The 24916-nt window shown below is 40.8% G+C and overlaps 1 protein-coding gene across 1 annotated transcript in view; it reads right to left on the bottom strand.

The window, feature by feature from the left end:
- The window catches only part of CCDC7 (coiled-coil domain containing 7), a 297769-nt gene that overhangs the window by 88907 nt on the left and 183946 nt on the right, over positions 1 to 24916 (bottom strand). Inside the window, 3 exon segments of the mRNA XM_083379044.1 lie at positions 12940 to 13065; positions 16009 to 16126; positions 20401 to 20531. Of these exon segments, the coding sequence (XP_083235170.1) occupies positions 12940 to 13065; positions 16009 to 16126; positions 20401 to 20531 (375 nt within the window).

The raw sequence follows: 24916 nt of genomic DNA, 5'->3' as shown, positions 1-24916 counted from the left end.
CCTGTGGCACGCATGCCATAGATTTGCCACTACAGCTCTATAACATCTATAAAGATTCCAGGTTATGATTGTCCCAAAGATGCTTCCACTGAACCACCAACCTTCACAGCAAAAACATTTTTTTAAAAAATCCATGCAACTAAAAAGAAAAAAAGATTAAAAAACAAACCTCTAAAGTAAATTTGCACTAGCATCCAGATGTTTTTTGTAATAATAAAACTTTTTTCAAAATCTTCCAAAAATTCCATAACAAGGAAGCCAATCAAAATTTAGTAGGTAAGCTGTTTCACAATATTGATGTCTAAGTACACATACATTAAATTCTTGTATGTCGGGACTCAAAGCATCCTCTCCACAGAGGATCTTACACTATAGGCTAAATTTAGCCCAGAGAAATAACATTAAAGATAAGTAAAACTGAACCCTATAGAGATCTATAAGGACCTGGGTCAGGAAAGTTATTGGTAAATAAAGGAGTGAATTCAGCCCACAAGTTACACTGCTGAAGTGGTCTGCTTCTATCAACAGCTAGGTTATCAAATTCTAGACCAAATGCAGCTTGGATCCTCTTCAAAAGTATCCCTGCATAGATGGTATTATAGTATTCCAATCATGTGGTAATAACAGCATGAATCTTGCAATTAGGACTTTCCAATCTCACAGAGCTCCAAGTGGCATACCAATCAAAACTGGGTCAAAGCTCTCCAAGCAGATGCCTCCATCTTCTGCTCAAGAAGGAGTCCAGGAGATCCACCCTCCCAACTAGTCGTATCTGAGAGGAAATATCACCCAATTCCAAATGAATGTAAAAAAACAGGTAAAAGTCAGCTATCTCTATTGGGGAAGAGAATAAGATACAAAAGGGGCAGATTGGAATATTTTATTCACTTGAAAGACTAATCTTATATTAATCCTGGGAAGTTTCAAGCAATGTTCATAAATTTTGGCTTCTACAACAATTTTATTTGCAATAGCTACACATCAATTCTCTGCAACTACAAGTTATTTTTTGATATATTAAACCCTGATAAGAGAAGTAATGAAAGGCATCGCCCTACCAGTTTAAGAAATATTTTGAATAGAATAGAGCTGGAAGGGGCCTTGGAGGTCACCTAGTCCAGCTCCCTTCTCACGCAGGAGAACCTATACCATCTCAGACAAGTGACTGTCTAGCCTCTTTTTAAAAATCTCCAGTGATGGAACGCCCACGATTTCTGAAGACAAGCTGTTCCACTGCTTAATTGTCCTCACTGTTACGTTTCTCCTTAATTCCAGGTTGCTTCTCTCTTTGGTCAGTTTCCAACCATTGTTTCTCATCCTGCACTCTTGTGGTTTGGTGAATGTGACCCTTTCTTCTTGGTGGCAGCCCTTCAAATACTGGAATACTGCCATCATGTCTCCCCTATTTCTTCTTTTCTTTAGACTATCTAACCCAAGTCCTGCAGCCGTTCCTCGTACGTTTTAGTCTCCAAGCCTTTGATCATCTTAGCTGCTCTCCTCTGATTTTTTTTCCAAACTCTCAACATCTTTTTTGTGATATGGTGACCAAAATTTGCTGCAGTATTCCAGGTGTGGTCTTACTAGGGTTTCATAAAGTGGTACTAATGCCTAGTGTGATCTTGATTCTATGCCTCTGTTTATACAACCCAGGATTGTGTTAGCTTTTTTGGCTCCTGCTGCACACTGCTGGTTCATGGTTAAGGACTCCAAGTTTCCTCTCAGAGTTACTGTTTTTAAGCCAGGTCTCACCGAATCTGTACTTGTACCTTTGATTTTTCCTGCCTAAATGTAAAACTTTGCTTTTCTTCACATTGAAACTCATTTTGTTGGATAGAGCCCATTGTTCAAGTTTGTCAAGATCTTTTTGGATCCTGAGTTTGTCTTCTGGGGTGTTGGCTACTCCTGTCAGTTTGGTGTCATCTACAAATTTGATGAGTTCCCCTTCAATTCCCTTATCTAATTCATTGATGTACTGGGTACTGGGCCTAGGACAGAACCTTGTGGTAACCTACTGCTTACTTTTCTCTATGTGGATGTAGTGCCATTGAGGACTACTCTTTGAGTACAGTTTGCCAGCCAACTACAGATCCATCTGGTGGGGTACTGCTTAAAATTCTTGTAATTCTATCCATTTCATTTCAATACATCTTGTTTAGAGCAGGGCTTTTCAAACTTTTCATAGATTGTACCACTTTTAGGACATGACAATATTCGAGTATCACCAGTGCTTAGCAAGGTGTGAAATACTTGATGACTGAAAAAAGGGGTGGGATTTTGCATTTTACTGATTAGATTCATTTGTTATAGAAATGGCTAATTTTTATACTATCATGGAAAAGTTGAGGTTCGATGTTAAGGCTTCATTGTATTGCAACAGAGGAAGTTGGAAGTCAATGCCTTTTCTTTTCTTTTCCCCTTCTTCCCCTCATTTTCCCCCTTATTCCTCCCCACTGTGTCCTACTATTTGCTTTTCTATTATTGTATTGTATTCCATAATCTAATAAAATGTTATAAATAATAAAAAAGGAAAAAAGTACCAGTTTTAATTTCTTTTTTAAAATATGTTTTAATTTTTTTAACATAATCACCTTAATATTTGGTAAACAGCATGTTGTCTAGGTTTATATTTAAAAAACCATTAATAACAACTAGTTTCTATATTTATACAGTCCACATAATAGCTTTGCTTGATTTTCTCTTCTTCTAATATTTTCTTTGCCAACCTTGAATTAATACAATTCTTATTGTTTGGATAAATAATAATTAAATATAGACATTTTTCTAATATTTCTGCAAATAGTAACCACCTCAATATAAAGCTTCTTTTCTAACTGATCATCTTGATTGCCTTGTCATAAATCCTGTTTAGAAAATTCTTATTTAAATTTGTTTTCCCCACAATATTCAAAACATCCTCAGAATTAATTATACTTAAGTATTTAAATCTTTTCCCTCATATAGGCCATTTCAACACTTTTACGTTTCTCATATTTAAAAAAACAAACACAAAAAAGAGAAAAATAAATTAGTATACTACTTAAAATACATATCCCTCTTAGACTAATGTACATTTTTTTCTCTTCTTTTTGTTGTTGTTGTTAGCTGCAAAGTCGTGTCCGACTCATCGCGACCCTATGGACAACGTTCCTCCATGCCTTCCTGTCCTCTACCATCTTCTGGAGTCCATTTAAGCTCACGCCTACCGCTTCAGTGACTCCATCCAGCCACCTCATTCTCTGTCGTACCCTTCTTCTAGTGCCCTCAATCTTTCCCAGCATTAGGCTCTTCTCCAGTGAGTCCTTCCTTCTCATTAGCTGGCCAAAGTATTTGAGTTTTAGCTTCAGGATCTGGCCTTCTAAAGAGCAGTCAGGGTTTATCTCCTCCAGGACTGACCGGTTTGATCGCCTTGCAGTCCAAGGGACTCGCAGGAGTCTTCTCCAGCACCATAGTTCAAAGGCCTCAATTCTTCGGTACTCAGCCTTTTTTATGGTCCAGCTTTCACTGCCATACATTGCAACTGGGAAGACCATAGCCTTGACTATACGCACTTTTGTTGACACGGTGATGTCTCTGCTTTTTAGTGTGTTGTCTAGATTTACCATGGCTTTTCTCCCGAGGAGCAAGCGTCTTTTAATTTCTTTGCTACAGTCCCCATCTGCAGTGATCTTGGAGCCCAGGGAAATAAAATCTGTCACTACCTCCATTTCTTCCCCATCTATTTGCCAGGAATTGAGAGGGCCAGATGCCATGATCTTAGTTTTCTTAATGTTAAGTTTCAACCCAAGTTTTGCACTCTCCTTCTTCACCCACAACAAGAGGCTCTTTAGTTCCTCTTCACTTTCTGCCATTAGAGTGGTATCATCTGCATATCTTAGGTTGTTGATATTTCTTCCGGCAATCTTAATTCCAACTTTTGATTCCTCTAACCCTGCCTTTCTCATGATGTGCTCTGCATATAAGTTAAATAGGCAGGGTGACATTATACAGCCTTGCCGGACTCCTTTCCCAATTTTGAACCAATCAGTGGTTCCGTGACCCGTTCTCACTGTTGCTTCTTGGCCCACATATAGGTTTCTAAAGAGACAAATAAGATGGTCTGGTATGCGCATCTCTTTAAGAACTTGCCACAGTTTGTTATGATCCACACAATCAAAAGCTTTAGCATAGTCAATGAAGCAGAAGTAGATGTTTTTCTGGAACTCCCTAGCTTTCTCCATGATCCAACGTATGTTGGCAATTTGATCTCTAGTTCCTCTGTCTCTTCAAAATCCTGCCTGTACTTCTGGTAGTTCTCGGTCCACATACTGCTGGAGTCTAGCTTGCAGGATTTTAAGCATAACTTTACTAGCATGAGAAATAAGTGCAATGGTGCAATAGTTTGAACATTCTTTGGCACTGCCTTTCTTTGCAATTGGAATGTAAACTGATCTTTTCCAATCCTGTGGCCACTGTTGAGTTTTCCAAATTTGCTGGCAAATTGAGCGTAGCACGTTTACTGCCTCGTCTTTTAAGATTTTGAATAGCTCAGCTGGAATACTGTCACCTCCACTAGCTTTGTTGTTGCTCAGCTTTTCTAAGGCCCACTTCACTTCACATTCTAGGATGTCTGGCTCAAGGTCAGTGACCACCTCATTGTGATTATCAGGGACATTAAGCTCATTCTTGTATAGTTCTTCTGTGTAATTTTGCCACCTCTTCTTAATCTCTTCTGCCTCTGTTAGGTCCCTGCCATTTTGGTCCTTTATCATGCCCATTTTTGCATGAAACGTTCCCTTCATCTCTCCAATTTTCTTGAAGAGATCTCTGGTCCTCCCAATTCTATTGTTTTCTTCTATTTCTTTACACTGTTCATTTAAGAAGGCATTCTTATCTCTTCTAGCTATTCTCTGGAATTCTGCATTCAATTGGGCGTATCTTTCTTTTTCTCCCTTGCCTCTCCCTTTGCCTTCTTTTTAACCATATTCAAAAATACATTTGTCTTTAAATGTTCCATTTAATAAATCCAATTATCTAATCTTTTAGATCTATTCAAAACATTTTTATCCATTGAAATTTTCTCAAGATCAATTGCACTTAAGTATCTAAAACATTTCCTTTATATAAACCATCCCAACATTTTTATATTTCTAATATCAAAAAACAAAACACAAAAGAAAAAGGAAGAAAAACATACTATGTTACTTGAGGGGCTCATCCCTCTTAAACTAAAATTCATTTATAACCAAAATCTTTCTATTTCTTTAACCATATTCAAACAGATGTTTAATTTTTAAATATTCCCATCTGAAAAATCCCATCATCTAATTTCTTAACTCTCGTTAGCCTTTTTTTTTTGGCCAAATATCTTTCTTGATCAATATGCTCCACTGAATCAAAGAGTCTTCCAATAGTCTTATGGATATTGTTGTAGGTACAAAAGGCAAATCAGATAAGATGCTTTTATAGGAAGGTTTCGCCCCTTCATATTCATTGAAAATCTTTTCCTTTCTTTCTCTCTTAATTTGTCTTATCAGTTTTTGTCTCTCAAGTTCTCATAGTTTATGTTTATTGGACTTATATACCGCCCTTCCCCGTAGGATTCAGGGCGGTTCACAAGGAATTTAAAATAACAATACAAATTACAAAAGCTAAGAGCAATTAAAATAATTAAATTTAGTCCTTGAATAAAATAAAACCCCTATTGAACTCCAATTAAAACCCAATTAAAATAAAATTACAATTAAAATTCTCAGTCCAGGCCAGAAAGCTCAAAGAGCCAGGTCTTCACGTCCCGGCGGAATGAACGAAGGTCAGGGGCAGTCCTGAGCTCTACGGGCATCTGGTTCCAAAGGGCAGGCGCACCCACAGAGAAGGCCCTCCCGCTGGGTGTTACCCGCCGGCAATCTTTTGCCGGCAGTACCCTGAGAAGGGCCTCCCTGTGGGAGCGCACAGGACGAAGGGAGCTTGATGCTGGCAGCAAGTGTTCCCTCAAATATCCCGGACCCTCGCCATTTAGGGCTTTATAGGTCATCACCAGCACCTTGAATCTCACCCGGAGGGCAACCGGAAGCCAATGCAGCTCGCGGAGCAGAGGTGTTACATGGGAGTATTGGGAAACCCCCATCACAACTCGCGTGGCCGCATTCTGCACCAGCTGAAGCCTCCGAGTGGTCCTCAAGGGCAGCCCCATGATGAGAGCATTGCAGTAGTCCAACCGGGAGGTCACGAGCGCATAAGTGACTGTGCGTAGGACATCTCAGTCCAGAGAGGGCCGCAACTGGTGCACCAGGCGAACCTGGGCAAAGGCCCCCCTGGTCACGGCTCCTATATGATCTTCAAAACTGAGCCGCGAATCCAGGAGGATGCCCAAGTTGCGAGCCCTATCAATGGGGGGTAACACCTCACCCCCCATCATTAAAGGTGGAATAGACTGGTTAACCCGAGATGCCGGTACGCACAGCCACTCAGTCTTGGCAGGATTGAGACGAAGCCTGTTTCTCCCCATCCAGACCTGGACCACCTCCAGGCAACGGGACATCACGGCGAGGGCATCGCTGGGTTGGTTCGGGGTGGAAAGAAAAAGTTGGGTATCATCAGCATACTGATGATACCCCACCCCGAAACTACGAATGATTTTGCCCAGAGGCTTCATATAGATGTTGAACAGGAGGGGAGAGAGAACCGACCCGAGGAACTCCACAAACGAGAGGCCTCTGCCCTCCTGTCAACACCGACTGCGAGCGGCCCAGGAGGTAGGAGGAGAACCACTGCAAAACAGTGCCTCCCACTCCCAACCCCCTGAGACGCCGCAGTAGGATACCATAGTCGATGGTATCAAAAGCCGCTGAGAGATCTAATAGGACTAGGACAGAGGAACAACCCCTGTCCCGAGCCCACCAGAGATCATTCACCAGCGCGACCAATGCCGTCTCCGTGCTGTACCTGGGCCTGAAGCCCGATTGGTATGGGTCAAGGTAATCAGTTTCCTCCAGGAACAGAGGAAGCTGACGCACCACCACACTCTCAACAACCTTCGCCAAAAAGCGAAGGTTGGAGACCGGACGATAATTATTTAAAATTGCTGGGTCCAGGGCAGGTTTCTTGAGAAGGGGCCTCACCACTGCCTCCTTCAAAGCAGCGGGGAAGACACCCTCACTCAAAGAAGCAGATATTACTGCCTGGAACCAGCTTTGTGTCTCCTCCCGAGCTGCATAAATCAGCCAGGAGGGACACAGGTCCAATAAACAGGTGGTGGAGCTCAGCCTCCCCATAATCCTGTCCACATCATCAGGGGAAACAGGATCGAACTCAGCCCAGATAACATGCTCAAGACCTTCCGATTCCTCCACATCAGACTGTGCCCAGTCAAGAGTCCAAACCGGCCCAGACCTGAGCGATTTTGTCCGTCAGATGATGACTAAACTCCTCGGCCTGACCCTGCAAGGGCTCCTCCCTCACCTCCTGATTAAGAAGGGAGCGAGTCACCCTAAACAGGGCAGCCAGGCGATTATCTGCGGACGTGATGAGCCCTCGCTGTCCTCATCACCGCAAGATAAGACCTTACAAAGGTTCTTAACTGCAATCGGTCAGATTCGGAACGGCTGGACGTCCAACAGCTCTCTAGACCCCGTCTCTGATGCTTTATCTCCCGGAGCTCCGCAGAGAACCATGAAGCCCAACGGGATCTGCGCCAGGTCAGGGGTCACAAGAGTACTACACAGTCGAGTCCCTCGGTGGCTGCCCTTTCCCAGGCATCCACCAAGGCATTTACTGGGCTGTGAGTGAGGGCGATGGGTATAGACCCAAGCGCCATCTGGAACCGTTCTGGGTCCATTAGGCACCTGGGGCAGAACCACCTGGTCGGTTCTTCAGCCCAGCGGCGGGGGGTGGCATAATGGAAGACCAGCCGCAGGAGGTGATGATCGGACCATGACAGGGGAACAATAGTTGGTGAACCCCCTCTCAAATCATCCAGCCACTGTCCAGACAGGAACACCAGGTCAAGAGTGTGACCCCCCCAACATGAGTCAGGCCCTGAATTACTTGGGTCAGGTCCATGGCCATCATTGAAGCCATGAACTCCCGAGCTAACTCAGACAACCCTCCCAGGGAAGGCAGGTTGAAGTCACCCAGAACTATAAGCCTGGGGAACTCCACCGCCAACCCTGAGTGGGTGTCGAGCAGCTCGGGCAAAGCTGTTGCCACACAGATGGGTGCCAGGTATGTGAGCAAGAAGCCCATCTGAGCCCAGGGGCCTCATCTCAGGAGGAGGGACTCACTCCCGGCCATCTGGACAATGGTGGTCTCCCGCGGGCATAAAGTCTCCCGGATAGCCACTGCTACCCCTCCACCCCTACCCTGAGCCCATGGCTGGTGTAGCACATGGAAACCAGGGGGGCATACCTCAGTCAGAGGAACCCCTCCCTCCGAGCCAAACCAAGTTTCTGTGATGCATGCCAGATCCACGCATTCCTCCTCGATCAAGTCATGAACGAGGGGAGCCTTGTTAAGAACGGATCTGGCATTAAGATAGACCAGCCTAAGCTCAGGGACCTGATCACCCTTATCCCCAGGCAAAACGGTGCTAACCAGAGGGTCGGAGCGCGCCACCGCTCGAAGACAGCGGGGGCGTGATTCCAGATGTTGATGCGGCCCTCCGTGCAACCACCTGCTGCCATTCCCTATCGTCATGGGGATTTGAAACCCCACCCCAGCATACACAGAACCAGCAGCCTCCACTCCCAACCCCATCCCGCCGGAACCCCTAACAGGCCCAGACTGAGTGCCGGTTAATAATTCCCTCCCCACCCTACTATTCCTCCCCCTCCCTAACATTTTAAAATAACCAGCTAAAAATATATCAGGGGCCTCTTAATGCGTCTCCACCCGAGGCCCCTGTCTAAGCCCAACCACCTCTCGGGGTCCCAACAATTGGGCCCGTCATTAAGGGGAATGCAGGAAAAGGTGGCCGGTCGTACCCAGGAGGGAGAAACCCCCCTGAGGGCATACAAATCGGCTCCAAGATAACGCAGGCGAGCCACACGATAATAAAAGTGTCCACATAGGGCAAATATTAACAGTGGGTAATCCGATGATGTAGAATAATATATAGTTCTCCTGGCAGCTCTGTAATCCATTTTGTCAACTCTTTTTTCTTGTCCTCAGACTTATTTTGTGATAGAGTATAAGTTATCTTTTCCATGTCCAATATTTCCTGTAAGTTTTTTTCCACCTGGATTAAGTCACACTTCCTTCTATTGTTAAGTTCATCTTTAAACCAATTTCCTCTGGTTTATATTCAGTTGTCTGTTTTATCTGCTCACACTATTTTTATTTTCTGAGAGTTTTTTTGTTGTAAAGTTAAATTGGAGATGTATTCATTTATATTTTCAAAGTTATTTTTAATTTCCTCATGGTTTCAGATCATTGTTGTTTTAATTACTTGCAACACAGCATACATCTCCGCCTGGAAAGTGTTTGCTTTTTCTTGGTATATTCTTTCTGCAGATCTCTGGTTTTCCATGATAGTCAAAAATCAGGGTTTTCCTTTCTCTTCAGACAGCTTTAGAGTCACAGTTGAATAGGTATTTGAAATCCAGAAAGGTCCATTTTTTCCCCTAATGTTTATAGTTCTCAATTTTTAGGTAGCACAAAATGTTTTCTTTTTTTGTCACAGTTGTTCTCTATTATTAAGACATTGAAGGTCACCAAAAACAAGTTATCTTTTCCTGGGCTTTGCCAGTTCCTGTATTAGAGCAACTATTATTGTATACTTTCATCCTCCACTAGATGTCAGCACCAGTTCATTTTTCAGTTTTCAAAATAAACAATTGTTTTCTACTGTTTTCATGATTTAAAAAGGAAATCTTAACAAATTTCAACAATTTCAAACTTATCCAGATTTAAGTCTAATATTCATTTCATCTCATATATTTCAGACCCCCTAAAAAGTTTAATTTGCCACTTCTGTCTGTAGGAGAGGGAAGGACAAAGAGGGAGGAAAGGAAGAAAGGAAAAAAGGAAGGGACAATGGGAGAGGGAGGGAGAGAAATAGAGAGAGGGAGAGAGAGAGAGGGAGAGAGAGAAGGAGAAAGAAATAGGGAGGGAGAGAAAGAGAGGGAGAGAGAGGAGAAAGAAATAGGGAGGGAGAGAAAGAGGGAGAGAGAAAGAGGAAGAAATAGGGAGGGAGAGAAAGAGGGAGAGAGAGAGAAGGAAAAAGAAAGGGAGAGAAAAAAGAGGGAGAAGGAAAGAGAGGGAGAGAAAGAAAGGGAGAGAGAGAGAAAGAAAGAGGGAGAGAGAGACAATGAGAAAGAGGGAGGGAAATAGGATAAAGGGAGAAAGAGAGGGAAAGAAAAATAGAGAGGGAGAGAGAGAGAAGGAGAAAGAAAGGGAGGGAAATGGAGAGAAAGGGAGAAATAGAGGGAAAGAGAAAAATAGGGAGAGGGAGAGGGAGAGAAAGGGAGAGAGAGAAAGAGGGAGAGAGGAGAAAGAGGGAGGGGGGAGAGAGAGAGAAAGAGAAGGAGAGAGAGAAATTAAATTAGTAACATGATTGTTAAGTGAATCTGGTTTCCCCACTAACTTTGCTTGTCAGAAGGTTGGAAAAGGCGATCACATGACCCTGGAACAATGTGACCATCATAAATATGAATCGATTGCCAAGCATCTGAATGTAAATCACCCTGGGGATGCTGCAACGGTCATAAGTGTGAAAAATAGTCATGTCACTTTATTCAGTGCCGTTGTAACTTTGAACAGTCACTAAGTGAATCATTGTAAGTCAAGGACTACCTGTATCATTTTTTTTCCTTTTTGGGGGGGGGGGTCAAGTTTTTGACACCTTGCTGGGCGACTGGTGGTACTTGGACATTGCCTTGTCTTAAAAGTGATACAATGAATGAAAAGGTTGAAAAGTCCTGTTTCAGTATACCAGTACTATTTGGTTCAGAATATTTTTTTTTCTTGTTTTCCGGCTCTAAAAACTGGATGCGTCTTATGGTCAGGTGCGTCTTATGGTCCGAAAAATACAGTAATTGTTTCTTTTTCTCAACATGCCGCCAATCGCAACATGCCCTGAGCCCCTCAGCTCCCGCCCCCAGTGCCGTGCAAGGCTGCATCACAGCTTCTCTTATCTCTCCCTTTCTTTTCCTCACCAATGTCACAGTGTGGGACTGCAAGGAGTGAGACCCCCCCATGCACACACATACACATACACACACAAACACACACACAAACATGTGCAAGGGTCTGGGAGCAGTGAGCTGAGAGTCATGCAGGGACCTTCAAGCACAGAAGCAAGGACAGGGGAGGGTAAAAATGGGAAGCCTCCTGCCTGGAGCATCAGGCAGTTTAAAAAAATAAACCTGCAAAGCACTCACAATGTGGCCCCCAGGGATGCTGGGCCCTGCACACTCACCACCACCTCCTATGCTTCTCTTCTTTCTGAGCGGTCAGCAGGGACGGTGGGCATTCGCCTCCTCTTCCTGTGCACGCACTCAGGGGGTGGGGCGGGGCACCCCTTCACTGGTCCTTTCCCTCCTCTTTTTATTTCCTTTCCTCTCTCCCCTTTCAGAAGTGCCAATCACTGGAGCCCGGCACTGGGCCCTGACAGCTCTGCAAAAGCATTAATCAACTTGTAGCCATGCACGCAAATCCTGGGGCTTCTACCAAGCCCCGACAGCCCTGCAGCTCCAGCTTCCTCTCCCTTGGGCTTCTGTGATGCTGCCGTCACTTCAGCTCATTCCTCTCCCCTCTGCTACCACTTCTCTAGGATGGTCACGTATCACCAGCCAGGTGCCAAAGTACCACCGGTTGAAAAGCCCTGGTTTAGAGGAGTCTACATTATTTGTGTAATGCCAGAAAGTGAAGAGGAACTGAAGAGTCTCTTGTTGCGAGTGAAGAAGGAGAGTGCAAAACTTGGGTTGAAACTAAACATTAAGAAAACCAAGATCATGGCATCCGGCCCTCTCAATTCCTGGCAAATAGATGGGGAAGAAATGGAGGTAGTGACAGATTTTATTTTCCTGGGCTCCAAGATCACCGCAGATGGGGACTGTAGTCAACAAATTAAAAGACGCTTGCTCCTTGGGAGGAAAGCCATGGCAAATCTAGACAGCACACTAAAAAGCAGAGACATCACCCTGTCAACAAAAGTGCGTATAGTCAAGGCTATGGTCTTCACAGTTGCAATGTATGGCAGTGAAAGTTGGACCATAAGAAAGGCTGAGTGCCAAAGAATTGAGGCCTTTGAATTCTGGTGCTGGAGAAGACTCCTGCGAGTCCCTTGGACTGCAAGGCGATCAAACCGGTCAGTCCTAGAGGAGATCAACCCTGACTGCTCTTTAGAAGGCCAGATCCTGAAGCTAAAACTCAAATACTTTGGCCACCTAATGAGAAAAAAGGACTCCCTGGAGAAGAGCCTAATGCTGCGAAAGATTGAGGGCAATAGAAGAAGGGGACGACAGAGAATGAGGTGGCTGGATGGAGTTACTGAAGCAGTAGGCGTGAGCTTAAATGGACTCCAGAAGATGGTAGAGGACAGGAAAGCCTGGAGGAACGTTGTCCATAGGGTCGCGATGGGTCGGACACGACTTCGCAACTAACAACAACAACACATTATTTGTGTTAGAAAGAAAAAATTACATTTGCTTAAATTGACTAAAACTCATACTACCAAGAATTGTGCTGACTCCTAAAAAGTAGAATGCCAAGTCACCTTGCAAGGTGTAGTCCTTGTTATCTTATTAGGCTCTATCAACAATATAAGCAATTTTATCTGCAAAATATTTTGCAACCACTAGTAATGGCTTAAAGGAGGATCTTTATACCTACTCCTCTTTAAAAGGGAGCGGGCTTGTTAGATGATAATGTGAAGACCAAGTGGTATAGTGACTATCTGGCACATATTCCATACTGCTACCACTGAAAAAATGTGCAGGTGCCAATATATAGGCATCCACTTACCCTCAGATCGTCTCATTAAGGTTTCTTCTGAAGCACGATTTTCTATTTTTTCTATGTCATGTACAGTTGCCTCTAGTTCTACAGTTAAATGTCTTCTTTGATCATTTAGTTCTTGTATTTTATTTGCTAAAAATAATTTCAGACCAAATTAAAACAATATATATTCCGCAGTAACTACCTTAAGTATAATTGCATGCAATATTATCTAGCTATTTTATTCTAGATGCATTTATATAATACTTTCTGAATCCATACCTGATGTATACATTTCTAAGTAATCTGTATAACAGCCATAAATAGTAAATCAATCATTTATTCCACATCCGTGAAAGCCTCTTAAATTAAATTTTAATATTCAAATTTTATATATGTACTATTACCAACAGAATGCATATTCTGATAAACACAGATATGTTTTCAAAACTCCAGTTTCCAAAATGATTAACATCATATCTTGAGTTCTCAAAAAATGAGCAGTAATCTTTGTAGGCATCCATATAAATAGTTCAAGATATTATCAGAAAAGATGTGAGATCTGTTTCCTTACTGTTCAGTTGTTTTGGGATAAGAAGCAAATAATCCTGCTATCCTACTAAAATTATTTTAAAATTATTTTATACTGCAATTAATAAGGAATTTGCTGCATTTTTGAGAAATCAAGTACTGATTTTATTATTCTGCAATATTTGGAATTATAGACTGTTTAGGGGTTGTAAACTGTGCCCAGTTTAGAAGTCCACTATGACAGTATCTCTCACAGATGACTAAGGCAGTATGTTCCACTATAGATAGCTTTATCAGAATTTTTTTATAATGTCCAGATAAAGACTACTTCCTTGTGATTTCAACCCATTATTTCTTGTGCTGTCTTCTGAAAACCTCTGAACAACTTTGCTCCACTTTTTTTGTAATGATACTTTGGCTACTTGAGGATAGCTATTATTCCTTTCTGCATTGTGATTTTTCCAAACTAAACAGATCCAACATAACTAAGTATTTCTAATCATTTTTTTCCTTCCGATTCCCTTTTGATCTTGGTTGCTAGATTGATTTACATGTATTAGGAAATATACGCAATGAACTAATCTCAAAATTCATTATAGAAGATTTGAGGTATTTTTTTTCCAAATTCAAAATGTTTAGACAAGGTAGTGACTAACTGATCATTGCCACAAATGATAAGACATGGCAATTTTTGTATGCACTAAATCTAAAATAATTGCCAATTTTATAATACAGTCTTACCTGAGTGAAATACTACCACATACATAAAATTTGAATTATCAAAACTGGGAGATGGGCCATGAAATAAATGCTAATTCTATAATTTTCTGATTTCCAACAAGAGTTAAATATGGATTAGAAATAAAAGCTATTAATATCGGACTTCCTGTTTGGTGGCCGATGGGACAACTGGGAAAAGACGGCACTCTGGCTTTCCAATCTGGTTTCTCTTTGCTCGGCGACCCTTAAAGGGTCGGAAAATTGCCCTTGAGGGGCAACGAAGAAGGAGGAAAACTTCAAGAGCTCAGATCAGGTGGCAACCGATCAGAACAGACTGCAGACCCCTCTGAAATGGCGGAGGAAAGGCTGCCAGGTGAGCCAAGGCAGCCCTAGTCGTCTCCAGCAAGAAGGGAAGCACTGAGGCTGGGTGAACCAGAATTTTCTTTCCTTCTCCTTGAGGATTATAAATGTTGAGCCCTTGATGGAAAAGGGGTGAAAAGTAAAGACCCGCAGAAGGACTAAACTTAAAAGCGGCAAGTAATTATAAAAAGGGGAAGTGCTCTTTTTTGTTTTTATTGGGTATTGTTGTAGATTGTGATGTTAAAGAAACTAACTTGATGTTGAACATCATAACAGCAGCACGGTTACTGGTGGGACAATATTGGAAGAAGGATAGTTTGCCCACTATAGAAGATGGGTGTTTAAAGTTTCGAATCTTGCAGAAATATCTAAGATTTCTGCTTATTTGAAAGATCATTCACAGGAAAGATATATTTCAGTTTGGAGGAGATGGATAAATTATATTCAGAACAAATATGGGACTAAAAAGTTCCATTTAGCTTATGAGTAGATTTTAGTGGGATATTGTTATTGGTACTTTGTTTGTAGTTATGTTAAAGGGGAGTTAAAGCACATTATAAATTTGGTTAATTGTATATTATGCATAATTTTTATTTAGAATATGATTATTGTAACTATAATCCTGTATTTAGCTCTGGGAAGTGGGGGGGTGGAAGTGGGGGGGTTTGGGGTGGGAGGGATTTGGGGATATATTGTAAAATGTTGTTTTTGTAAAACTCTTTAATAAAAAAAGAAAAACTAACATATGTATGTAAGGAAAAAAACCTAATAAAATCTTTATTTAAAAAAAGCTATTAATATCTTATTTTTGAAATAATACCTGCTGCAACTAGTCTGTTAATTCAGTTTGCACTCACTGAATATTTTACTCTAATAATATAAATTTTCTTATTTCAGAAAACATCAAAACTGTGTTTCAAGTCTCTGTGCCTAGATTTCCATTACACATTATACATCTGTTCACCACCAGTTTTTATTTACATATCTGAGGCACTCTGATAACTTATATAAAAATGACAAAGCTTACAGCTCTAAAAGCAGCAAACTTTGGCTATATTATTTGTAAGTATCGCCCACAAATGGTTGCTAACAGTTCTTGTTAGAGGATAGTTTTGTGGTGTTCATTTTATTGATTCTATGTAGTTAATGACAGAAAAAAATAGACTTCTAAAGTTTTGATAATGTATAATGTAATCTTATGTTTTGTCACAGTCACCAGATTGGATTTGGCATTTTTATCCAGATATTGAGTGCCTTCCTGGGATAAGCAGAAGTTGATGTCGAATGTTAGAGCTAAGGGCAGGATGTTAGCTGTTCTGAGTAAAACAGCTTTTTGCAATTTTATTATTATTACTTTTAAAGGCTTTATGCTGCTTTAATCTTCTTGACTCTAAGCAGTTTACAGCAAAAAGACACAATGCAATACATCTGACACACAATTTTTATTTATAAACAATGAAAGTGTGGAAAACACTATATACATACCAATGACAGTACCTGGTTGACTAATTTTAAGTGTTTCAGCTTCTTGTAATTCTTTCTCCTTAGATTTCAGATTTTCTAACAAGTGTTGTTTCTTCTCAGATAGTGTGTGTAATTCTTCTTCTGAAAAAAACATTTTTTTATAATGACCAACTGAAAAATAGTTTAAAATGTCCTCAATGCTCATGGTATTGTATAACAATAAAACAATTTTGATTTTTCTGTTTAAGGAAATATTAAAAAAAACTAAAGCAAAGCATAGAATGTGAAATGTATCATTACCTACCAAGATTCACAATAGATTACATATTACTTTATCAATGTATGTCCCGTAGAAAGTAAATAATAATATAACTGTTCAAAAAGAGAATACAGAAAAAACACTATCTGTATGTCTTTATAAGTATACATATATACACATATACATCTTGGAGAGCTGTAAATCATTTGGTTACCAGATTGCTAATTCTGGTAACCAAATGATTTAGAGCTCTCAAAGATAGAACCTGTTTTATCAAAATTCTAGCCTACTCACAGTTTTGAAATTATTTTATTTAGAATCATGCCATTTTCATGGCCACCATTGTTCTAATGTCACCAGTATCAGATAAAACTGTGAAGCAGATTTAACAGTGGAGAGTATGCATGAAAAAAAATGGAACAGAAGGAATTTCCCCCCAGGTGCAGGTACAATTGCCAAATAACAGTGCCACTGTCACTGCACTCTTAGACTAACCATACTTTATTTATTCAAATTTTATGAAACATCCAGTTGGCCAGATTTAAAACACAGCAGTTTTTCCTAAATTTCCCTTTTTTCAGTTCTGATCTGTAGTTACATTTTTGCAATAAATGTAGTTGATCTTTCAAATGGAATAGAGCCTTCATAAAGCATTTTTCTGGTTTCTGATCAAATCAGAAACACGCTTACTTTTGTAGACAAATTCATGAGTAGTTTTCCTAGATTGGTCTTATCTTTTTTTGCCTCATGGGTTATATTTTTCAGTGTTCCACCATGGTCATCATAGTGAATATTACTACTGACTTAAAGAGGGCTGTAAAGCACTATGAAGCAGTATATAGAGTAAGTAAGTGCTATTGCTACTGCATATAAACCTATCATTACTTACATATATTAAAGCAAAGCAAAAAGAACATATGATAAATATATTCTCGATGGGCAGTCACATGTAGAGTAACTTTTTCTTTGGGAGAAATTATTAGAAGATGACTCTTAATGCAGAATTTCAACCCCAAGATGTAAAAGTCATCATTTTCAGTAAATGACTACCTTATTTTTCGGACCATAAGACGCACCGGACCATAAGACGCACCCAGTTTTTAGAGCAGGAAAACAAGAAAAAAATTCTTTCTCCTTCTCTCTCTCTCCCTCTCTTTCTCTCTCTTTCTCTTTCTCTCCCTCCCTCTCCCATTGTCCCTTCCTTCCTTCCTTCCAGTCGCCATTAAATGGATTGGACTTCAGACAATGCTGAGCGTTACTCGAAATACTTTACATGGGTTATTGTTTGAATTATCCTTCACTAATCCCGCAAGATGGGGTACCAGCAACTCTTTATTTTGCATCCCAGAGAAATTACGAGAGAGGATTGCAGCAGGGGTCTTGTAGAGACAAAAACTATGGCTGGGTCGCTAACATGTTTATAAGCAAGCATGGCTTGTGGTTTGTCACCATTGCAGATGTAACCTGAAAATTTTCACTTTGTCTGGAATTAAAGAAACAAAACAAAACCATGGATCCCTTTTTAAAGTTCACTTGGTTGACGGCTTCCTTCCATACTCTTCCCAGCAGAGAAAAGAACATGAAACTTAGCTAACTAGATTAGGGACAGTTTGGGAACTTTTTACCAGTCAGGCCCAACTTACTGAGGCTCATTTGTTTTGCTTGTCACTTAAAACAAACTTGTGGCTCCTTGTGATATGCAGACTTCCTTCTCTCTGAATTGCAGTTCCAGATTGTTTACAGATGTTAAACGGGATCTCTTCTCAGAAATGCAGCTGGCCCTCTGTTTGCTTTCACTCGTTTTCCCACTGAAAATCTGAGCCACTCACCTTGCTGGTCTTTGTGCAATAGGAAATGGTCCATGTGTGAAACGGAGTGAGGGAGATTGCCAGAAATGCGAATCGGCCGATCTCGCGCTCCTGCAAACTCCCTCACTCGGTTTCAGCTTCCCGTGCTACAAGAGAAAGCAGGCTGAAACGAGGCAGATTGCAGCAGCGCGAGATCAGCCGATTTGCATTCCTGGCAATCTGCCTCTTTCGGTTTCAGCCTGCTTTCTCTTGTAGCAAGGGAAGCTGAAACCGAGCGAGGGAGTTTGCAGGAGAGTGAGATCGGCGTTTCTCAGCACGTGCCGATTCGCGCTCCACTTGCAGAGGTTGGGGCTGGCCATACGGATCACCTTCGGACCATAAGACGCACCCTCGTTTTTCCCCCCACTTTGGGGGAAAAAAAGTGCGTCTTATGGTCCGAAAAATACGGTAAATAATGAGGTGATTAGATTTCAAGGTCAGTTTTAACCAATAATAAGTTCTGAAATTAATATAGATTTGAAGGTCTCTTTAGATGTCGTAAACTCTTGAAAATCCATTACAAATGATCCCTCTTTCCAATAGGGGGAAACAGTGAGATAATAACAATAGCAACATCATTGCTATCATCATCAATATCATTTCATTTGATTATGTATGCAGTTTGCAAAAGGGAACAAAAATTATTACGTGTGCTTGAAAAGATGTTTAATAGGAATCTAACTGAAGGAGTGTGAGAGGAATAGTGTGCAAAATTTGATTACAATATGAGTTTTTGCTGGATATAAGCTATACCAACCAGATTCTTGTTCTAACAAGAAATGGATGAATGTGAGAAAGTTAGTATATTGTACATTTTTTGATTTAAGGAAGTCTATGATAAAGTGAAGAATGATAGAATCTTTGTACAAGTTTGTAATGGAAGACTGAATGCAGTAGGAGTGGTATAATTTGAAAGAAAAGCTTGTTAATTTATTTACTTACTCATTTATATCCCTTCTTTATTGTTTTATAAATAAAACAATAGTGAACATACTGGATATTCTTCTCCTATTTTCCCCACAACAATAATCTTGTGAGGTAGATTGGTCTGAGAAGAGATTGACTAAAAATCTCCCTCCAGCTTTTATGTCTTTCAACAGGACTAGAACTCACAATTTCCTACTTTTTATCCAGATTTCTTAATTACTAGGCCAAACTGGCTCTTAGAATAATTAGCAAATGGTTCTACTCTGAATAGGGATAAAGGCAAGGATGTGCAATATCTCCTTAGCTATTTAATATATTTCTAGATAAGTATATAAGGAATCTTATTACATAAGGAAGCTTATTCCATCTAATAAGCTGGCATAAGCACATTTTATTGAATTGTTTTACAAATGTTCAGTTTTGCTACAAAACATATATTACCCTATACCAGGGGCAGGCAACCTCGGCTCTTTTATGACTCATGGACTTCAACTCCCAGAATTCCTGAGTCAGCATCTGACTCAGGAATTCTGGGAGTTGAAGTCCATGAGTCATAAAAGAGCCGAGGTTGCTTACCCTTGCCCTATACCCATATTTTATATATATCTAATACATCCACATATTACATATATAGTTACAGAGTAACTAAAGAGAGGTGTTAAATCATATAAAACCAGACATATTGTTGGAAGCTAAAATCATAAGACCTTCTCTGATTTACTTTGGCGATGTTATGCATGCAAATTCATTGGAGAAGACTATGATTCTAGGAATGCTTAGTGGACAAAAAAGAAGTGGCAAACAAAGAATACTCAAACCTGATGCAAAGTTGAATATACAACAAGTGAAAAAAGCTTTGTTTGACAAAATACCTTAATATTGGCAACACTTGCCTATAAAATCACCAAGAGTCGGAAACAACTAAATAATTAAAACTAACAAAATATATCTTTCAACTAGCCTTGGTGGAGCAGTGGGCTAATGCCTCCTTAAGTAACACCAGCTGCCTGCAATTAGTGCAGGTTCGCATCCCACCAGAATCAAGGTTGACTCAGCCTTCCATCCTTCCAAGGTAGGTAAAATGAGGACCCAGATTGTTGGGGGCAATAAGCTGACTTTGCAATAATGCCGCTTGGGGGGGGAAAGACCTAATAAGCAGGCATATACATAGAATGAAGGCTATTGCTAAGCACATTAGTTAGTGCTTAAATTGTAAGCCGCCCTGACTCTTCGGAGAAGGGCGGGATATAAATGGGATTTAAAAAAAATTGTACATCTTAAATTTCTCCACTCCTTTACATTACCTTTAGCAAGCATTTTACTTATTAAATTGAACATCTTTCTTACAAAATCTAAATAATCTGTTCTCTACTTGCCACAGGGTCTTCTAACAATAATTGTTTCTGAAGAGCTTTTTGGTATTTCGTGTATTTCTTGTATATCTTGTACAGTTGCTTCTAGATATTCAGTCAAAAGCCTATTTTTCACAATAAGGTCTTGCAGTTTATAATCTACAAAATAAATACAATGCAATTTATCTACTAAAATTTAATACTAAAATTCTTAAACTATTATGTTAAATAAAATGCTACATCTCATTTATACTGTAGATAATCTATTTTATACAGTGTATATAGGTTATATGTATTATATATGTCTGTATAATTGAATTTTAGAATACATACATATGTGTGTGTGTGTGTGTGTGTGTGTGTGTCTAAATTTTTGGATTGCTAACAAAGAATTAAAGGGATTGTTGTTGTTGTTGTTAGTTGCAAAGTCGTGTCCGACCCATCGTGACCCTATGGACAACGTTCCTCCAGGCTTTCCTGTCCTCTACCATCTTCTGGAGTCCATTTAAGCTCACGCCTACTGCTTCAGTAACTCCATCCAGCCACCTCATTCTCTGTCGTCCCCTTCTTCTATTGCCCTCAATCTTTTCCAGCATTAGGCTCTTCTCAAGTGAGTCCTTCCTTCTCATTAGGTGGCCAAAGTATTTGAGTTTTAGCTTCAGGATCTGGCCTTCTAAAGAGCAGTCAGGGTTGATCTCCTCTAGGACTGACCGGTTTGATCGCCTTGCAGTCCAAGGGACTCGCAATCCAAAAATTTACACAAATATGAGCTGCCACTGTGTGACTACAGCCTGTTGATGGCCTAGGGTTAGGCTGAAACAGGAACTAGGATTTGCCCCATGTTTGGGGGCCTAGCAAGGTATTCTAAATACTTAACAAACACTTAACACACACACACACACACACACACACACACACACACACACACACACACATATATATATATATATATATATATATATATATATATATGCAAATTATTCAAATTGCTAATAAAGAATTTTGGGAGGCTGAGATGATCATTTCGAACTCTTTATGTTCTCATCAGTCAGTCATACCCTTTATCTGAGATTCGAACCTGGGCTGATTATATATTAGGCAGTTGTTTTAACTTCCTGAGCCACAGGTTCTTTCTCTCTTTTATTAGCTAGAAGGCAAGGCAAATGTGTGTTAAGTAATTGTCAAGGCTTTTTGAATGTACCTTGCTAATTAACTCTTTCATTCCTGTTTTGGCCTGACTCAAGGCTTATCCACAGGATATAGTCAACTTATGACAGCTCATTATTTGTGCAAATATATATATATATATATATATATATATATATATATATATATATATATATATATATGGATCCTTGGTTTTTCGGGTTTTTCCCCGCGTAGAACTAAAGGTGTAGGCGCAACGTTTCGACGAAATCCCATCCGTCATCATCAGGCTAGTGGTTTCTGCTTCCTTCTTCTGGGAGAAGTATGTGGCTGTTTGTTTTTCTTTTTTAAACTGCCAGAGGGGGTGTGTTCTGTGAGTGGAAGTGTGCTGATTGGGTGGGGATTATGTGTGTTCTGATTGGGTGGGAGTGTGTTTTGAATGGTGGGGGTGTTCTGATTGGGTGGGGGTGTGTTTTGAGTGGATGGGCTGGTCTCAGCTGCCAGCCTTAGACCTGAGCTGGTGAGTTGTGCTGTTTTTGTTTGCCTTCGTGTTTGTGGTGGTGCCATGTTTTTATAGTGGGTGTCAGTTTGCTTATTATGTGGTTTGGAGGGGTTTAAAGTGGCTGATGTTGCAGCTGTAGTTAGGTTTCTGTTTTGTGGTTGTGCCTCTTTATCATTGTGGGTTCGGATTTGCTTTTTGAATAGTTGTGTGGTGGTGATGTCATGTGATGTTATCATGAGTTTGGGTCTGGTATCATTCTTGGTGGTTGGGACTCGTCTGTCAATCAAGGCGGGTTTCCAAATAGCTGGTAGGCGAGAGGTATCATCTCGTTTGTTCATGCTGTGGGGGCGTTTTTCTATCTCAATGGCTTCTCTGATTATTCTGTTGTTAAAATGTTCAATTTTGGCGATAGTTTTGGTTTTTTTAAAATCAATTTCATGTCCCGTGGCTTCAAAGTGTTGGACCAGGGATGAAGTTTGTTCTCCCTTTCTGAGTGAGTTTTTGTGCTCTTCAATGCGTGCACTTATTCTTCTGTTGGTCTGTCCGATGTATGTGGTGGGGCAGGTGGTGCATGGGATTTCGTATACTCCTTGGTTTTCTAACCCAATTATGTCCTTGGGGTTTCTTAGGATGGTGGATACTTTTCTGTCTATGTAGAATGCTGTTTTGATGTTGTGTTTTTGGAGGACTTTGCTGATTCTGTCTGTGGTCCCTTTTAAGTATGGGAGGAGGGCTTTGCCTTTTTCTTGTTCTCTGTCTTGGGTTTTTGTGGGTGTCTCTCTTCGGATTAAGTTGGTAATCATGTTTCTTTGGAATCCATTGGCTGTTAGTACATTAGTGAGGTTGTGTAGTTCGGTTTTTAGGTGTTGTTTGTCAGCTAGTTGTTTTGTTCTGGAGATGAGTGTCTTGGCTACGGAGTTGATCTGTGCTGGGTGGTGGTGTGAGAGTGCATTCAGATAGCGGTTTGTGTGCGTTTTTTTTATGGTAGATAGTGTGTCCTAGGGAGCCGTTGGATTTCTTGTAGACTAAAACATCAAGGAAGGGAAGTTGGTTGTTAGCTTCTGTTTCCATGGTGAATTGTATTTTGGGGTGTAGGCTATTGAGGTGTGTGAGGAAGTCATCCAGTTTTTCTTTGCCATGTGGCCAGATTACGAAGGTGTCATCTACGTATCTGAGCCAGAGTTTGGGTTTGTGGTTGGATTTTTCTAGAGCGAGGGTTTCAAAGTGTTCCATGTAGAGGTTTGCGATGACAGGTGAAAGGGGTGATCCCATGGGTGCTCCTTCCATTTGTTTGTATCTTTGTCCATTGTAGATGAAGTATGTGTTAGATAGGCAGTGGTTGGTCAGATCTAGGATGTGTTTTGGGGGGTTGTATTTATTTAGGATAGCTGTCAAGGCTTCTTTGATTGGCACTTGGGTGAAGAGGGATACGACATCGAAGCTCACAAGTAGGTCACAGGGCTGTAAGTTTAGTTTACTTATGATCTCTATGAATTGGAATGAATCTTGTACGTGTGAGGTGATGGAATTTGCGTAAGGCTGTAGTTGTTTGGCAAGAAATTTGGCTAGATTTTGTAGAGGTGAGCCTATGGAGCTGACTATGGGTCTGAGAGGGGTTCCTTCTTTGTGTATCTTGGGCAGACCATAGAGCTTGGGACATCTGGATGATTTTTCTCTGGGAATGATTGTTTTCTGGATCTCTTCACTGATGGGGGTGGCTTTTATTTTGGATTTTGTGGTTTTTTCCAGGTAGGTGGTGGGGTCTGTCTTGAGGAGTTTGTATGTGGAGTCTCGGAGTAGGTTGGATAATTTGGTATGGTAGTCAGATGAGTTCATTACCACCGTGGCGTTGCCTTTGTCTGCTGGCAGAATGATTATGCTGGTGTCTTTTTTTAGGTTAAGTAGTGCTGTCTGTTCCTCTTTGGGTAAGTTGCTTTTGGGTGGTTTGCTGGTGCAGAGGATGTTGGTAACTTCGAGTCTGATTTTGTTGGCGTCATCAGGATACATATATATCCCTTGCTTCCTTTGATTTGATGGCTTTGGGTTGTCAGGTTTATCATGCAGTTTGGATTTAATTTGCTCAGTTATTGCCAAGATTGTGTCCAATATCAGTTTGTAATTAAGTGGTGGGATATAGTCATAGTGCTAGGTGTTCCCACCCTTATCTTTGAAGATAGTGTCAAGGACAGCTCTGTTATTCAATCAGCTCTCACAATAGGCAAAAGGTTTACTTGCTGTTCCATGTTTAGCCACAGGATATCATCAATAGCATATAGAATAAGTTGTAAAGTTCTTTCCCCCCCCCAAATTAATATAAAGCTTTTGTATAATTAGTCCATTCTTTTTTCCTTAATTCACATCTTAAACAGAAAATAGGGTAGTAGATCCCCATGAAAAATAGGAGCTTTTTACTAAGTAGAAATAATATTGCTTAATTTCTTTGCTTAATCAGTTTTTTTTCTTTGAGGCTTTAAGGCTTAAAATGTTTTTCCCCCAAGTATACAAATGCCATTTTTTTAAAACAAAAAAAAGGGGGGAAGAAATTTTCAGAAAAGTCCCACAGGAAGGCAGATAGGGGGATAAGAAAGGTAAGATCTCACCCAGGTCCTCCAGATTCCTTCATTGTGCTAGATGGTGCTTTTGGCTTTCAGCAGGGAACGGCTTCTTTGGGCCAAAGGAGCTGCTCCGGATTCAAGTGAAGGGCTGCCACCCTTCCATGATCACAGGGAGGTCCTCCTTATGGTGGTCGCCCCTCCAGGGCGACTTTCGACCCTTTTCAGGGTCCTCCAATAAAGAAGGATCAAAGAGCAGGGAGAGCTCTTCCTACACGTCTGAAAGTGCCGCACGCGCAAACCGGAAATCAATTAACCCCCTTTTCTTGGGGCAAGCCCTGAGA

Source organism: Vipera ursinii, assembly GCF_947247035.1.
Source record: "Vipera ursinii genome assembly, chromosome: Z".
NCBI classification, from domain to species: Eukaryota; Metazoa; Chordata; class Lepidosauria; order Squamata; family Viperidae; genus Vipera; species Vipera ursinii.
The sequence above is the reverse complement of the archived record's forward strand: the minus strand, read 5'-3'. Positions and strand labels throughout refer to the sequence as shown.